This window comes from Pezoporus flaviventris, unplaced genomic scaffold (assembly GCF_033815535.1).
Source record: "Pezoporus flaviventris isolate CSIRO_AGI_PZ_B2104156 unplaced genomic scaffold, CSIRO_AGI_Pfla_v1 ptg000007l, whole genome shotgun sequence".
Lineage (NCBI taxonomy): Eukaryota > Metazoa > Chordata > Aves > Psittaciformes > Psittacidae > Pezoporus > Pezoporus flaviventris.
The window spans coordinates 89,730,624-89,748,593 of NW_026892555.1; the positions used below are offsets into that span (position 1 = coordinate 89,730,624).

General features: G+C 39.8%; 1 protein-coding gene across 6 annotated transcripts in view; it reads left to right on the forward strand.

The window, feature by feature from the left end:
• HIVEP1 (HIVEP zinc finger 1) overlaps nucleotides 1–17,970 on the forward strand; it is a 133,816-nt gene that overhangs the window by 90,460 nt on the left and 25,386 nt on the right. For all 6 annotated transcript variants that reach the window (XM_061449463.1, XM_061449465.1, XM_061449464.1 and 3 more), the window contains 3 exons: nucleotides 2,827–8,777; nucleotides 15,217–15,350; nucleotides 16,703–16,878. In XM_061449463.1, coding sequence (XP_061305447.1) covers nucleotides 2,827–8,777; nucleotides 15,217–15,350; nucleotides 16,703–16,878 — 6,261 coding nt within the window. The remainder of the gene's footprint in view (nucleotides 1–2,826; nucleotides 8,778–15,216; nucleotides 15,351–16,702; nucleotides 16,879–17,970) is intronic.

A 17,970-nucleotide genomic window follows, 5' to 3' on the forward strand; every position in this document is an offset into this window, starting at 1 on the left:
AGCAGTAAATAGATTATGGAAAATTCTGATCTTATATTCATAACATTCATGGTTTTAATTGCTTGATTGGTAGATTAGAGATATATTCTTACTTTATTTAAGGCTTTTGTAAGCCACGTTGCATCTTTCAGCTGTGTCTGTTTCCAGTTCACTAGTATGGTGCAGTTTGAGTGTGTTTGTTCCTCTGCATTATATGATTGAAACCCAGGAATAGTAATTATTCAGTATTCTGAGGCATCAGGAAGCAGTGTATCATTTGACTGTTCAACTGCTGCAATATGAAACTCCCTAGTCTTTTTTGTATATGTTTGTCTGCATTGATGTTCGCAATTCCTGGCACTCTTACCTTCCTAGCTGTGCATAATCTGTTCAGCAATTCCTATAGCACTCTGGTACAAACACTGGCAGTGTGATCGGTGTGGAGGCGTGATTGTGACGGGATAAAAGCTGCAGTGTGTGCTTAAAAGGAACCAAATTACTTATGCTCAATTAACGTGACCGTGCTTCAGAGGGATCACCAAACCTTGGCTAAAAGCACTCTTTTATATAGTTACCTTGTTTTTTTCTCTTTGATTTTGTAAAATAGTTTTTTGTTACTGAAGAAAAAAGCAGTTGCAGTAGACTGAAATTTTAAAGAAATCGCCATTAATGATATTGATCACAACTTATTAGTGTAGGCCACTCATTTAATTGTGAATCAACAGAAAGGACAGAACATCGTGATGTAAGACTGCTGGGCTTTGAATATGTTAAATCCAGTCTAGTATGAATAGGTTTTGGCGATAAAGCAATAAATACAAAGTTCATTTAAAGGTTAAGTGAGTGATTACTGCAGAAATTTCTTTCTGGATGCACAAGAGGAGCACAAAATCCCCATAACTAGGTTTCGTAGCCAGTAGTTATGGCAAGGGATTCAAGCATCTCTTTCGTGGGACTGCTGAATGTGTCAAAACGGGCTCTTACTCTTTATAGTTAAACTTCCTCTAGTACGGCTGAGAGAGGAATAGATCAGGTTCTGCAGAACTTGCACATTTGCAGTACAGTGTGTGTGATGTGTAGTCTTTAATCTTTCAGTTTGCAAGGAAATCTCCTGAATATCCATTCATCCTTGATGAATATATGTATACAATTAAGTTGGCGCTGAGTTGGAAATGGGATTTTGAACTTCCAATTGTCTGGCATTAGCATATAGCTCAATCCCACCTGGGTTATGCTCTGACATGGAGAAAACGTCTTTCTTTTTGGTCACTTTTGCATTCTCTTCTGCTACCAAAGTTTTAGGCATTGCCTGTGTTTCCTTTATAAGAGGGTTTCACTCAGGATTCCAGTATCTCTTGTCAGATGCACACTATGTGTTGGCTTTCCTCCCACATAGTATAGGAGCCAGATGATGCTTCTGCAAGAGGATAGTCTTCATGCCACTCAGAGGGGTCCATAGGGTTGATGGGCACTGGGAAGTCTGAGCTTTCTCCACTTTCTTTCTAGTGAAATTCACTGTGAGAACTTTGTCCCTTTATGTGTTGTCTTGGGGCTGTTCTTTACCTAGAAGTGCATATGCACCTCTGTTGCTGAGTAACTCTGTGCTAGGTAAACATACCACATGGAGTTACTCATTACTGCTTCCCAAAATGTGTGTGCAGCTGAACCTTTTCAGAGACATCAGCCCTCTAGTCACATTAATTTCTTCCTTTGCTTAGAATACTGGCAACCAGACAAATATGGGTTTGACTAACAGCCTAATAAACTAGTTGTAAAAGCTTAAGAAAATGGATTTACGTCCATTTAATATTTGGCTTCTTCTGCAGTACTGGTGATGCTAGCTGAGGCAGTACCTATAACTGAGTGTTAAGAAAGAAGTAACAAATAAATAAATAAATAAACCAACCAGATTAAGTCTAATTCTGTTGAGATAAACAAAGGTGTGTAACATCAGGTATCCATTGAAAAACAAGCTTGTAAGTATCAACACTGAAATTCAGTCTGTATGTATTTTTTTTGTTACAGAGAAAATTGTATTCTGTACGAATATAAGTATGTGCTACAGGATTATTCTGCTAAATAATACCCCAATTCATGTGTTCTTCACTGCAGCCCTGAAACTCTGCATGCATACCTGCCTAAAATCAGCAGCAAGTGTAGCTAGTAATGAAATAATTCAGATTTAGTTTATTTTGTTTCATGATGCACAAATACAAAATCATTTAGGTGTGACTGATTTTATTCATCCACCGTAGTTGCTCATCTGAAATGCTATTGAAGTTCAGTAATTGGAGCTCTGAAATACAGTATTTGACAGATGGTGTGGGTGGTTGTGCCATTTCCATGATAAATCTACTTACAAATATAACCATGAGGAAGTTGTCTTCATTCCTTGAGTGCGGAAACATATAGATGGAAAAAGTGACAAATACAGCATGAAAACAGATTTGTGTCTTGGTTTTTCATTTTCCTGATTTGAATTTTTAAACAACTGCAAGACAGAGGTTTCTTTTTTACTTTATCTGAAAAGAAGTTGCTCTAAATGCTAAAATATTCATTCAGTAGCCTTTCTTTTCTTGCATTTCCTTTGAAGCTTTTCCTGTAGTGAATTACTTTTGTAATCCCTTACAGTATCACTTTGAAAGTATTGTTCTTTTTAGATGAAAGCAAAATAGATCTTCACTAAGATACCTTTACTATTAAAAAAAGGTATTGGAGGCAGGAGAGATGGACAGTCCTGTTGCTCCAGGGCTTACTGTTGAAACTTAGAGATGATAAAATGGTATAAATAGAAATATACTCCATTATTCGATTTGCATTTTCTTTTTTCTCTTTGTGTTTTAACAGAAATCACAGATGCTGGTACTAGAGGCACCCAAGATGCAATTAAAGGTGTGAAAAGAAAAAAGATTGTGACTGAAAACCATCTAAAAAAAATACCAAAATCGCCTTTGAGGAGCCCTGCTGAAGCCAAGGTTAAGCAAAGTGTAGACCCTTCACCACTAAAAGCTCTTCCGGATGCCTCTGAACACACCACAGCACAGGATCACCCACCCGTGCAAAATGGAAATCAGTGTACCAAACAAAGCGGGGGAGCTCTTAGCAGTGACATAAGTGTTGAAACAACCAAATCTGAGACATCAATGCAGACAAAACTCTCGTTGGCACATCAGTCCTTAGATTTGGGTAAGCAGGCAGTAGAGAATACTGATGCAAACCAACTGAACTCACCAGAAAAGAAGTCTCTCTCAAACTCCTCATCAAGTAAAACAAAGACTGACAGTAATGAATGTATTAACTTTGTTGATTGCAGTACATCATCCCCATGTACTCGTACTGCATTCGATGTCTTATTGAAAGCTATGGAGCCTGAACTGAACACCTTAGCACAAGAGTGCCCCCCTTATGGGATGCAGATAGAGAAACTGAGACCAAATAAAACTGTAAGCACCTCTTCTAATCTCACGTCCAATATAATAAGCGTCCAAAATCAGTCTTCTTTGTCACAGCATGAGTTTGCAGCTGGACCTCACTATTACCCGTCTACGTTAAACAATGTGCATGTAGCAGCAACAGCGAAGACTGGACAAGCACAAAGCCAGTCAGTTTCTCATTCACAAGACCTGATTACTAAGACCAGTCAACAAAATCACCAGGTTGTTATGTGTCCAAGTTTCACTAGATCGCTGGTGCAACAGCAGAATCAAGAAAACCCCAAGCTCCAGCAGATATACAGCATAGCAGTAACTTCATCTGTTGTCCACACCTCATCTTCCACTGTAACTCAGGTTTTTTCTCAAAACCAGCTAGTAGCTACTTCATCTACACCTTTGTCAATTAGCACATCAAGTTCAGCACACTTGCCTATAGGTCCCGTGTATAATTCATCCCAGATAGCGTCAGTTGTAAACCATGGTGTAGAACAAATATGTAACCTCTTGAAAGACCAGAAGCCTAAAAAGCTAGGGAAATATGTGTGTGAGTATTGCAATCGGGCCTGTGCCAAGCCCAGTGTTCTCCAAAAGCACATCCGATCCCATACTGGAGAGCGACCGTATCCTTGTGTGACATGTGGGTTTTCATTTAAAACCAAAAGCAATCTGTACAAGCACAAAAAATCTCATGCACATGCTATCAAACTTGGACTTGTGCTACAACCAGATTCAGCTGGCCTCTTCTTATCTCATGACTCGGAAAAAGCACTTAGCATCCACTCAGATGTGGAAGAAAGTGGGGAAAGTGAGGATGAAGGCACTGCTGATGAAAGACAAGATGATCAAGAATTGGAACCTGCACAAATAGTGAAAGTCATTTCGAGTGCAGAACCATTGAGGAAAGGAAGCCCTATTCCGTTAAGCAATCCAGACTGTATACCAGGTGACTCTTCATTACATGATACAGAACCTCAAGTAAGGGCAGCATTACCAAAAGTAGTAGTTCATCCTGTGAATGTTTCTCCATTAAGGGCTGATAGTCCAAAAGTAACAGAACCAGCACCCGAACTTTCTGCAGCACAGAGAAAAGGAGATTTTAAAGTGACAACTGTTCAGTCAAACTTAACACATACAGCCTCATTGAAGGAGAATGACGTAAAGCAACAGCAGAAAGCAGAAATGGGCCTACTAGAGGAACAGGTGGGATCTGCAGTAGGAATGGTGCATGCTCAGCTCCAGAGACAGCAGGCAACGGATGGTTCCCAAGATCAGCAAGGAAAATGCCTTTTGAGCCCTAGAAGTTTAGGTAGTACTGATTCTGGTTATTTCTCTCGTTCTGAAAGTGCTGATCAAACAATGAGCCCACCAGCTCCTTTTGTGAGAGGATTGTTGACCTCTGAGAAAGATCCAAACAAAAACGTGCCCTGTGTGCCACGAGCAAGTGGTGTGGTAGCATCAGTGGTACAAACGGTTTGTGCTGAAAAGAATCTGATTCTCTCTGGCCAAATGCGACCTCCCATGGCAACAAAAACTCTTGAGGAACGTATCTCAAAGTTGATTTCTGATAATGAAGCTGTTGTGGATGACAAACAGCTAGATAGCGTGAAACCAAGAAGAACATCTCTTTCGAGAAGAGGAAGCATAGATTCACCAAAATCCTACATATTTAAGGATTCTTTCCAGTTTGATTTAAAACCCATGGGAAGAAGAACTAGCTCAAGCTCTGATATACCAAAGTCTCCTTTCACACCCACTGAGAAATCAAAGCAAGTTTTTCTTCTTTCTGTACCATCCCTTGACTGTTTACCTATAACACGAAGTAATTCCATGCCTACTACCAGTTACTCAGCAGTACCTCCACATGTAATACCTCCCTCTCATCCCCTTCGAGGTAGTCAGTCATTTGATGATAAAATTGGCTCTTTATATGATGATGTTTTTGTATCGGGACCTGCTACTCCACTGAACCAAGGTGGACATCCTCGGACCCTTGTTAGACAGGCAGCAATAGAAGATTCTTCAACTGGTGAAAGCCAAGTTCTCGGACCAGTGCGATCTGTAGAAGAAAGTTATCTGGGATGTAATGAATCATTATTGCAAAGGAGCAAGTCCCTTGCGCAGGGATCAAATTTGGAAAAAACAAAGAAGTCCCCTCAGGTGCGAGGAACAATGTTTGAGTGTGAAACCTGCAGAAACAGATACAGAAAACTGGAAAACTTTGAAAACCACAAGAAATTTTATTGCTCGGAGTTGCATGGACCTAAAACTAAAGCAGCAGTCCGAGAACCTGAGCATAAAACTGTTCCAAACAGCACACAGCCTCAAATTCTACACTACAGAGTCACTACTTCAACTGGTGTCTGGGAGCAGACACCCCAGATAAGGAAAAGAAGGAAAATGAAAAGTGTTGGTGATGATGATGACCCACAGCAAAATGATACGAGTATACTATCAAAGAATACAGAAGGCCAAGGCAAGCCAGCAAATTCTTTCAATCTGTCAAAACACAGTGCAACAACAGTGGTAGGGTCCCAACAGCGAAGCAGCCTTCTACTTCAGAGTTCCCAAATTCAGCTTGTGGGTCAAGGCACAGATCAGACAACCAAGCCAAAGATGTCTCCACACACTGAAAAGCAGGTGAGTTCGGCTGTGCAAGAAAAGGTGGAGTTGAAAAGACAAGGTACTGGCATCTCAGTAATACAGCACACCAATTCACTGAGCAGAAATAGCTCATTTGAGAAATCAGAGTCGTTTGAAAGAGTGTCACCAGTTTCTTCTCAAGACCCCAACAATGTTGCAAAGCACCGTTCTTTGAATACAATTGTAATCCAAGAAGATAGACATCCTCCTCTGAATACTCCCCAGCATCGTCAACCCCTATCATCAGAAGCACCTAGAGGGGAAGTTCAAGGGAGCCAAATAGTTTCTAGTGAGAGAAGTGCACCGCTTCAGCCCTCAAGACTTGTTCGCCAGCATAACATCCAGGTTCCTGAAATACTGGTCACAGAAGAACCAGACAGGGACCAAGATAACCAATGCAGCGATCCAGAAAAGACAGAAAGGTTTAATTGGCCACAGCGCAGTGAAACGCTATCAAAATTGCCAACAGAAAAGCTGCCACCAAAGAAGAAAAGAATTCGCTTGGCTGAAATGGAGCATTCATCTGCCGAATCAAGCATTGACTCCACACTTTCCAGAAGTTTAAGTCGGGAAAGTAGCTTGTCTCATGCCTCCAGTTTCTCAGCTTCACTTGACAAAGATGAAACTTTGAAGTCAGAGAACCTTTCCCAAGCAGAGCTTGTTAGCAAGTCGTCAGAATTCCTCATGATTCCTGCTGGCTCACATGCACTGGTTGTGCCTGGACCTCATTACCGGGAAATGAGACGTGCTGCCTCAGAGCAGATCAGCTGTACACAGCCATCGATGGAGGTTGTAGACCACAGGAGTAAGTCTTTTGACTGTGGAAGCATGTCTTCATCAAAACCTGCCTCGCTCGTAGAGATAGCCACTCCGAAACCATCATCTGCAAATGGAGTTACTGGACATGTGCCTCTGCTAGAAAGGAGGAGGGGGCCATTTGTAAGGCAGATATCTTTAAATATTTCTCCAGAAAATCATCAGATACAAGGTAAATCAACTTCATTTCAGACAGTTCATGCTACGGATATACCCACAGTGCCATTGCACAGGCTGCAGATCTCTGGGAAATCTTCTGTGGAGTTTCCTTCAAGTACTCAGCATTCACAGACTCACTCCAGGCTTCCCTCAGCAATTCAGAATTGTAATCCTGTGAGCCTGTCTTCAGTTCAGCAGCCTGTAGATCATGTGCTGAACAAGCAAGGACAACCATCCTCAACACATCAGCCTTCCCAGCCCTCAACTAAAACATCAGCCCAAGAGGAACAGGTGAGCACATACATGCTTTCTTGTCACCCCAATGAAAAAAAAGATTGTTTTGCTCCGAAGTATCAGCTACAAGTTAAAACATTGCATATAGGTCAGCCATACTCTTCTAAATTGCTAAAAAATACTTTATCGACTCAGACTGTTCCAAGTCAAGTTGGGGTGGACCAGAATGTATCCTCCTTTGAATTGCAGACTAAACTGCCTGACATGTCTACTCCATATTCTGTGCCTCCTCTAAAGCAAATTGTCCCAAATAACTGCAGCAGTCAAATGCATCAGATTCCTCCTTTTGTGGTTCCTGTCCGTATTCATAGCAGTATGCCATCCTATGGCTTTGCAACTGTCACCCCCCTTCCTCACATTTTAGTGACCCAGGATCAGGTAAATCAATCTGTTTGCAAAACAAATGTTGTGACAGTGCCAATGCTTGAAGGCAAAGCTCAGCTGCCAAAATCTCACAAAGATAATCAGAAGACATTGCCAAATTCATTTGAATTTGAAAATTCACAAGCAGAAAGTGGAACCAGAAATTCATCTTTGTCAAGCTCTTTGAATATTATTCAGAAAGTGCCAGTTAGCGGACTCTTCCCTCAACCAGAAGCTACAGCTTCAAGTAAACGAATGCTTTCCCCAGCCAACAGTTTAGATATTGCCATGGAAAACCATCAAAAACGTGTGAAAGATGAAAGTGGAGCTGCCTGCATGACAGAAGCTAGACCACTGCAGTCACTGAACATTAGACCTAGTGACCCTACTGGTAAGCAAAAGAAACCAGTTTTGGTAAGACAGATATGCACCACAGAGCCTCTTGAAAATCATCTCTTGGATGCTGATGGTGTTGCACAGCATGAAAAAAGCAGCAAAGCTAGTCCTTCTGACCTACTGTTGCCTGACCATGACTCATCTGACACTGGTGTTTCAGAAACTCTGAAGGAGTCACCAGAATCTGAAGACGTTAGGTGTTCAGCATCGCCTGTGTTTGTAGTTAGAAAACCATCTGAATTGTCTCCAGTGAGTAATCAGAGTTCTCTTCTCAAGGCTGTAAGTAGCAGTCAAGAAAGAAAGTCCCCAAGTAACAGTAATGAGAGCAAGCACATCAGTAGCCATGGCCAAGCAAAGCCTGTAACTATGCTGGCTGTGATGAATGCAGGAGAACTGCAGAGGTTGTCGTTTCCAAGCCTCAAGACCACAACGAGTTTTACCTGGTGCTATCTCTTGAAGAGAAAACCATTGCATCTGCTGCAAAATGATCAGAAAATCTCAGCCTACTCTACATGGGCCGTTAGTCCCAGCAACCCCAATCCACTTGGTCTGTCAACAAAGGTAGCTCTTTCCCTCCTCAATTCAAAACAAAAAGTTGAAAAACCGCTGTACACTCAAGCAAGAACTACTCATCCCAGAGCTGATGTATTGGTCTACTCCAGCAAGTGGAAGAACAGCTTAACCAAGGTACATAAGGTATGCTCGATATATACTGATCACTTAAAAAGGATTTGCTTTGGAAATCACGCTTGCTCATATTTTAGAGAATGTAATATGCCTGACATGTATAGTATATGTGCTTATTTATTTTAGTTATGCTGGATCAAACTGCTAAAAAGATCCTGACTAATTCTGTTAAGAAACCTGTTCATAAGGATTTATTGCTTTTCATGAAAATTAATTCCTGGATTTAAATCTGTATGTGAAGTGTTTATTGTGGCAGGAGTGTGTTTGGTTGTTTTTTAAATGCAGTGGGTAGAACAAAAATAGTTCTGATATAAGTATTTTTTAAAATTTTAACTTAAATCAGGTGAATTTAAGATCATTGTATATTTTGTCTTGAAAGTCTGCTTGCATTTTCTGTTATGAAAGAGTGCTCAGCCTGAACCTGTCCATGGATACACCATGAAAACATTCTTCACCATCACCGATATAACTGTGAGAGAAGCAGTGTATCATTTCCCTTTCTCCCACTACGTTAATTGGTAGTGTGAAATAATGACAAAAATAGCACAGTTTAAAACAAAACTACAGCTACCGTAAAACCACTGACAGCTCCTTGGATCCATATGGCTCCAAAGATGATGTTAAATCTTGCACAGTGGCATATACTCTGGGCAATGTTTGTGACCCATACTACGTCATTCTGGAGTCAGATGTGGCAAAGCAAATAAGTCACTTGTTACTTCCTTAGCTGTCTTGGGGCTGCACATGTGTGATGAGGATTTCACTCACGGAAGAGTTTTGTTACGGGCAGGACTAAAGCTGTGCTGGTATGCACTGGATTTGATGTTTTTTAGTGACTGAACTGCCTCTGGGAATGGGTAAAGGTGGCTTTTTGCCCTTTAGTATGGCAGCAGGTGTTTGTGTCTATTTAATGGACCCAATACTCGCTTTTATTGTCCCATCTAGTGAAGCCATAAAGCTTTCTGAAACGTACAGTAGTTTCACACTCTTCTCACGGTGTCTTAAATGGCGAAATTCTCTTTGGAGCTGGCAAAAATGGGACGTTACCCATGGACCTCCCTTTCTGTGGAATCTTTTAGACCATAGAAATGTTTTTGTGGATGGGTAAAAGCAGTTGTAACTTGTTCTACTCCTGCAGTCTGCAAAACTTCCAGGGCATTGGGCTGGGAATTGGGGTCCATAGGGCTGGCAGTTGTTCCCCCGCAGCCTTGGGAAAAGCCACTTATTTCTGTGGATGATGAGTGACAAAGGCTTGCTGTCAGAGGTCACCCTGGGATGTTCTTGTGTTTGCAAAATGTTTTGCTAAGATACAAAGTCATCAGTTGGGAAAAGAGCAATAGATGAGAAACTGCGTAAGAGGGAGAATTCTTTTCAGAATTATAGTCAAAAAGATGCACTGAAACTCCTAAGGCCAGAAGACCGTTAGAGTTAAACCTGGTTGTCTTGAAATCAGTGGGAGACATTACGAACATTCATTTGGAGGTCAAAACTTTATCTGTAATGTTTCATACAGAAAGTACATACGGGCTATTGGTTTTGTATTAGTACTGTAATTAAACTGCATTATTGTTTACATTTTAGCATGCTGCCTTTGTTCAAACTCTCACTATCTTTTTCAGCCTGCTCCCTCATACATCTGGGGAGATAAAGAACTTAAGTAGTGCTAAATTAAAAAGAGAAAGAAAAAAGATTCAAAGGTTTATTTTTCTCATTGTATGAAGTTGAGTGATTCTGAGGCAAGTCTCACATCAGTTGTGTTATTGGCTTGTGTTTGTTTTACTTTTAAAGAACAGTGTTTCAGAAGAAATTCTCTGATAACAAAGCTACTGCCTGCCTCTTGAAGAGCAGATTTTGTCTACAAACAAATTCTGTTTAGAATATAAATAATGGATAATAATATTTTGAAAAATATTTTGACAGCAGCCTTTTAAACACTCTAGGAGTACTTAAATGTGGTAATAGGCAGCTGTCAGGTACATTTATAGTGCTTCTGCCACAAAAGAACCACAGTTACTAATATTTCTTTAGTCTTTCTTGAGCATGGTGAAAATGAAAAGTTCTTAAGCTCTGCTTGTGTCTGATTTACAGGCTTTACTTAGAGCCATTATGAAAGAAGAAAGAGTAGCAAGAAAGCACCAGTTAAAGTTTAATAGGCATCTCTGATTGTATGAGCAAGGTATGGGATGGCAGAAATGAAAAATTTCAAACACCTGATGGGTACTGTGACCTAATACCTCCAGAGTTTGTCTGCTTCCCTTTTAATGACTCAGGCAGCAGGATTTCAGTCACTGTCCAGAATGATGGTGGTGATGATGTTGTTAAAATATACCTCTGCATTACCAGTCTCTAGTTAGACCTGGTAATGGAGTAGCCGACCCAACTTGGAAGATTCCTCATAGAAGCCATGTTTAAAGAAAGCAAAAACTGAAATTCCTCATTCAGTTCTCATTCAGTAATTCTTCTGTTTTTTCCTGGTTGAGACTGAGGATGGAAATCACTGGAGATCCTTTTGCCAGTAAATATTCCATTTAAAAACAAGCAAACAAAAAACAACCCACACCCCCAAAAAAAGCCAACAACAAAAAAGAAACAAAACCACAAACAGATTAGCAAATAATAATAAAAAAAACAAAAAAAAGAAAAAGATTGATTTCCTGCTTAAAACCTCAGCAGGGTCCTGAATTCCTTCAGGAACCACAGTTTAGGTTGAAAGCCTCTGGGGGTTGTGTTTGCTCAAGTGGCTTGCACATTTTAACCCTGAGTTGACAAGCAGCCTTAAGTGCTGCTGTAATCCAATTTATAAATAATAATAAAAACACAGCACTATTATGCCTCACATTCTTTCTTACTGTCATATCACTTTGCAGAACAATTTGGTGTATTCTGCTCATGGAGCTTTAACTGCTGATCTTCTCACCAAGATTAAGTGAGTTGCTGGGCTGTTCCTGGGTTTTCCCCCAGAACTAAGTCATGTTTACAGAGATCTCGTGCTTCTGCATAACCACCATTAATCACTGTCACAAAAAAGTTAATTCTCAACAATAGATATGTGCAAAATTAAGAGACATGAACAAAATGCAGACAATGAGGAACCCTGGAACTTTGTTTGCTCTTCACAATTCACTGCTCAGAGGCAATAGGTGAAGTTGCCACGTTCCAGTGATTCAAAGGAAAACCACAAAATGTAATTGTGAAAGAAGCTCCTGGAAGGAGTGCAGCACGTTCAACTATAACAGGAGGTTCACCTGCATGAAAAAGGCTTTTTATATCTCCCTGCTCTTTTGATTTCATTGTTCTGTTTATTTATTATTATTTTTCACCAATTGTCCTCACCTGAAGTCGTTTGTGTTGTATCAGGAGCTTATTCTCAAGCCCTTGCATTGATCTTGGCTTCCCTTTCTAAAGCAGCTCACTAGTGTGGGCAGCATTCCAGGGTGAAGATTTTCAGGCAAGAATAGGCTGAAGAATGGAAAGTATCTGCTAACTGGAAAGCTTTGCTTTCTTGGATGGTGTGCCACAACAGTCCAGTTCACCACTGGAAAGTAGTTAAGTGCAGAAGATTCTTATGTGTAAACTAGTAAAAGCTTAAAGAAATTAAAAACATTTTCCTCAAGTGGCTGTTTGCCTATGGGAAAAATGTTTAATGAATTTTCTAAGCTGAAATTTGTAACTTTGATGATTCAGGCTGCGAGCATGTTTTTTTTTTCCAAAGGTTGTTTTAAAGTACCAGAAGTATCAATGGAACTCTGGTCTCTGGGCAGCCCTAAGAGCAGGGTTTTTTTTCCACTTTTATACCAGTAATTGAAGACAGTGGAGTTAAATTGGAGCAAAATGAGTAAGTAGAAATGAATCATGGTCCTTGTCTCTATGGGAGAAGAGAGGACTGTGCTAGAAACTGAAAGCATAAGTAATCATGGAGAGGGATATTTTACAGTGCTGCTGTATTTCTACCCTTTCCACCAGTACATGTGGGGCTGGGAGGGATTTTAGGTGAGGTTTATTGAAGGATTTCCACATAAGAAATCCATGGTCCTTAGAGACTGGCTGCTCTTTAAAATATGCAGAGGACCCAAGTCCTTTTCAGCATCAGTTTGCATTTTTTTCATAAAAAGTGAAAGAACTTCTTTTTTTATGTTGTGAATTAGCATTTCTATAGATTTCTATGACAGAAATCAGTGTTTGTATTAGAGCATCTCTGTTATAGCAGCATTTTGCATCTTTAAGACTGAAACAACTGCTAAAATAGCATCTAACCAGTAAATTAAAGTAAATGAGTGGGAGGTATGTAGTAATTTAAACACCTATGTTAGGCTATCTTATGTCTGTATGTAAACGTGTGTTAAAAAAAAAAAAGGGGTGAGGGGAGAATCCAGAGGTATTTGGCCTTGTGTTAGTTTTTGCACTCTATCTGCTTAATATACAATTTATTATAACACAGTTTCACTATAATTTGTATAACAATGTAGGCCAAATTTCTTTTTCCTTTGTCATTTCATTCTTGAAAATTAAATCTGGAAATAGTATTTAGGATTGGAAGATTAGCCATTTAAAAATTGCAGTATTTTACCTGCTGGGAATATTTATGTGGTATTTGGTTTATTGTACGTATTCTGTATTGTCCACTGCTCATGTTAAATTATAAATGTCACCTTGCTACTTTTTGTTTGCAATGGAAACAAAAGCATTTCATGTGCCAGTAGAGTAGAGGAATTACAACATGGCTGAGTTGCAGTTACTGGAATAGGCTCCACTTCTGATAATTCTCATCCAGAACATCATCTCCTTTCAACTTGTATGAATGCTGTTAAAACATGCAGGGTGAAATTTCTTTCTTCCTACACACAGGCAGAGTTGTCATGTGTGCTTTGGTAGAACTGCTCAGATATTTGAAATTCCAGCCCAAATCAGTCGGAAGTCTGTATGAAGGCATTCAAACTGGAGTGGTACTTGCAGCCTGTGCAGATTCTAAGGGCTTTGAATTAAATAAGATGCTTTTCCTCTGATCTGTCTTCCTCATCATCCACATGCCTCATCAGGTGGGAAGTAAAGGCAGTGGCTGAGGCTGCATGGTGGACTATGGGCAAGGATTGGGTGCCAGAATGATGTCACCCTGCAATATAGATAACAACCACTGTCATTTTAAGTGACCATCAGTCATTTTAAGTCAGCCAGTGAAGTCATTCCTCTTGCGAAGAGTTTGCAAGCTTACAGCATTTTAAAATGAGTAGGAAACATAAGACCAGGCTTCTTTTTTTTTTTACCTCTCATCATTTTATTCACTTACCAATATGAGCAAATGTGGTAAGTGTGCCAGCTATGTGGGTAGAACAGTTTATAAATACAGCAGTAATAATTGCTGCCTAATTGGATCGGTTCTTCATTGTTGCCCGTTTTATAAATATCCTAGATTTGGAAGGAGTAGATTTTAATTGGCAAATGTTGGGGGAACTCATCCTTCTTGTCTTTTTTTTTTTTTTTTTTTCCCAATTCCTTAATTAATAATCAGGGGAGATGGAGAAATGTGTTTTTGTTCTGCTAGACAACTGGTACACTTTTTCATGTAATTGGGTCTGCTAGTGGAAATTAAATGTGGAGTCCTGCTTTGGAAAGGTTCTGAAGCCCCTGTTATAACCTCAGCAAATTGGGAACAGTAAATTTCCACACTAAAACAGGTATATTTTTTGCAAAATACTAGCAATCAGAAATGTTACCTGTTAGTATCTTCCCTCAGCATGCCCCTCCTTCCCACCCTTCTTCTCTTTACTGTGCTGTAGGAAAGCAGCTTCTGCCAGCGATGAGGTGCTGCTGGGTTGTGGGTTGGTGGGTGAGACCCGAGGCCCACAGAGATAGGATGGAAAGCAGTCAGGGAAGCCTTGCCCTGCTATGGTAGACACTGGGCAGAGGGCAGCTGTCGCTGGGAATGCAATACTGAAATATCAAGATTTGAGGAGTGGAGAAAAGGCATGGGTAACTGGTTACACACTGAAGTTTCCCCCTTTTTGTTAAATTGTGGGGAGCAGTGTATCATGCAGCTGCAGAGCCTCGTCTGTGCAGTCTAGTTGCCACATTGAGGGCAAAGGAGTGAAGCTGTAGCTGTTCAGAAGGCACTTGGGTTTGACTGTAAGCATCTTCTCTCTGAAGAAGGCTATCTGTAAACTAGAAAACAGCACCTTCATCTTCCCAGAGGAGATACCTCTTACTGCAGATTCAAAACACTCCTGATTTCCTACAGTGCCATAATCTCCATACAGATTTACCAGTCCACAAATAGTCAATGCACAGTAGAGAAGTTAAGCAAAAGACACTTTCTGTTTCATATACCTAAATATTTTTAATAGGTTATTATAATTGTGGCTTTTATGATGCTTTTATTCATCATAACTTGCAGGTTTGAATGGCATATGAAAGATACTCATTTTAATGATATGCATATCTCATTTTCTTTCAGCGAGCATTAAATAGAAAAAAATTGACTGCCACTGAATTCAGTAATAAGGAAAACTCTGAATCAAGCACTGAGCATGACAAAGAAAACTCCTTTATCAAAACTGAACCAAGAAGAGTTAAAATATTTGATGGAGGGCAAGTATTGTATTTTGTATGCTAGTTATCATTGGGAAGATATTTTTCCCCTGATTCTAGAATTTGCAGAGATATTACTTCCTGATTGATTTATTTCAAACAACCAATCCCATATTGTGGTCTGTGAATGTTGGTTTGTGTTTCCAAGAAAAATGGAAAGTCGTCAGAAGCATGGAGCCATGAGAGTTACGAGGAGGAGTAATGAAATAAAGAACAGTAGGCAATGCGATTAATTTTCTTTTCCAGAGGATGAACATTCATCAGCAGTAAAGGCAGCTGGATACAGCCATAGATGTAAATTATTTTCCTATTTTTCTCATACGTAATAAATAATACTTGTTCTGCAGTATGGTTGTATAACTGTACCTGGAGAGGATATAGTCCAGGGGCTAAGCAGCAGTCGCTGTCTGGCAGTTTGCTGTGGCATTCACAGGCTGGAGAACTCCTGATTTGAAAAGTGCCATGGAAATATTTACTGAGAGCCCTTGCTCATGCACCTTAATACCTTAAATCAGTTGCCTGATATGAATAACAGTTGTTAACCACGGTGTTGTGCTATGTACAGCATCTTACAAAACACGTTTTCTAGTAGAAGAGTGCCAATGACACATCTAAAAATTCTGAGCACAAATGGTGCATATTTTATTATTCTTGTAACTTGTGTGGGCTCTAGGGCTTTCCATTTATTGGTGCCTGGTTTGAATTCAGTCTAAACCAGCAGTTAATCCATTACCAGCTGCCCAGGTAAAACATTGCTACATGTCTCTGCTCAGACGCAAATGTTGCAGGGACCAGGTAACAAAAGCTAAGCACCATCTTTGGCATCCTTGAACAAAGATATGAAGGATGTAATTGAACCTCAGTGACTTTTTCCATCTAGAGACTAAATAGGCTGAGTCCAGAGCACATTGGTAGGGAATTTTAAAGATTTTCCCATTGTCTAACTAATGTTCCTTTTCTGCACCCAATGCCTCAGAGGGTCTCAAAAGTGCCTTTTTAAAGCTTCTTCATGGTGCCCAAACCTGCTTCCAAGAGCTGGCACTTTTTAAAAGAATGTTCCTGTGTTGCAAAGAGGAAATTTGAGATCTTTGAATGCCTAGTATCAGATGATACCTTTCTTAAAAACGATGTAATGTTATTCCTAAACAAGTCCATGGTTACCTAGTGAAAAGTCTAGATAGACATTTAACAAATAAATGCAGAATTTGAGCAGAAAAATAATAAGATTGGTTTTGACAGACATTCATTTTCATCTATTATATTTATTTATATGAAATTCTGGTAGATTAGGGTTTCTAACTGGAATCATTTTCCCATTACAACTGATTGCCTTACTCTTACGGTGCTGTTAGGTACAAGTCAAATGAAGACTATGTGTATGTTCGGGGGAGAGGGAGAGGGAAATATATCTGTGAAGAATGTGGAATACGTTGCAAGAAACCTAGCATGCTGAAGAAGCATATTCGCACGCATACAGATGTCCGTCCTTACCACTGCAATTACTGCAACTTCTCCTTCAAAACTAAAGGTAGGGGTACTTTTCTGTGTATATTTCTCCCCTTTTTTCTTTCTACTTTAAAGTATAATTCTTGTCTTTTCCCATTTGGCTATTAATGAGCTAAAGAAGTTTTCTTTCTGTGGAGGGTTTTTGTGTAGTGCTTCAGATATTTGTAGTTTCTGATTCCCTTTTCCTTTGTCTTCTGTATATTTATTCAGATATGTTTATTCAGATCTTTACATGAATGAACTGTGGCATGCCATGGTGGGTGAGAAATTGGAGTTGAAAAGGGAAATCCTGTAGGAGTATGATGAAAGTTAGGTGAACACAAGTGAGCTGGTTAGCTGCCCATCCTAGATAAGGATGGGAACACAGAATTTGAAGTCCCCAGTAGTGTTCTTTTGGAAGTATAAGATTGCCATATATTGTACTGCTGTTGGCACTTATCTTATTGCTCTGGAAAAGAAATTGGTCTTTATTGAATTACTATATTAAAATGTCTTTGAAGGACAAGGTTCACTTTCCACTTGACCTTCTAAGACCCAAAGATGGATCCCAACTTTTTGAAGCCTGTTTACACCATATACTTAAATTCATCCTAATTTAAGCAGGCGGTATATTAAGCAGTGGTAGATCTAGACTCAAGAGAAGTGAAGCAGACAGGAGAAGTTCACAGCCAAAATACTTTCAGCGAAAAAATTCTAAGCAGTAAATTTTTTCTTGGCTCTCAACATCATTTAGCAGTAATCCCCCCAGCTGTAACCTCGGAAACATTTGTATTTTTAGTGGGTTCGAGACTGCTCAGCAATTGGGTGGAAAGCTTCCAAGAAATAAGCCAGTGCTGCAGAAAGTGGGATGGATAGTCTTTACATGTGTCAAAACCTATCACTGCATCCTGACAGACTGGGTCATCATGTCGCTTTTAAGGTGAAATTCCAGAATGTGAATCCAGTAAATTCTGATTATGGCTTTTGCAGAGTAGGCATGTTGGCCAAGTTTGAGTAATTAAGTTCTGCCCAATAAAATTCTCCTTGGTTTCAGTTGTAGCATATACTTGTATTCGCTTCCTCTTATGTAGTTGCTGTGCCCAGCTGTTGCTATTACTCCTGGCAGAGTCAGTCA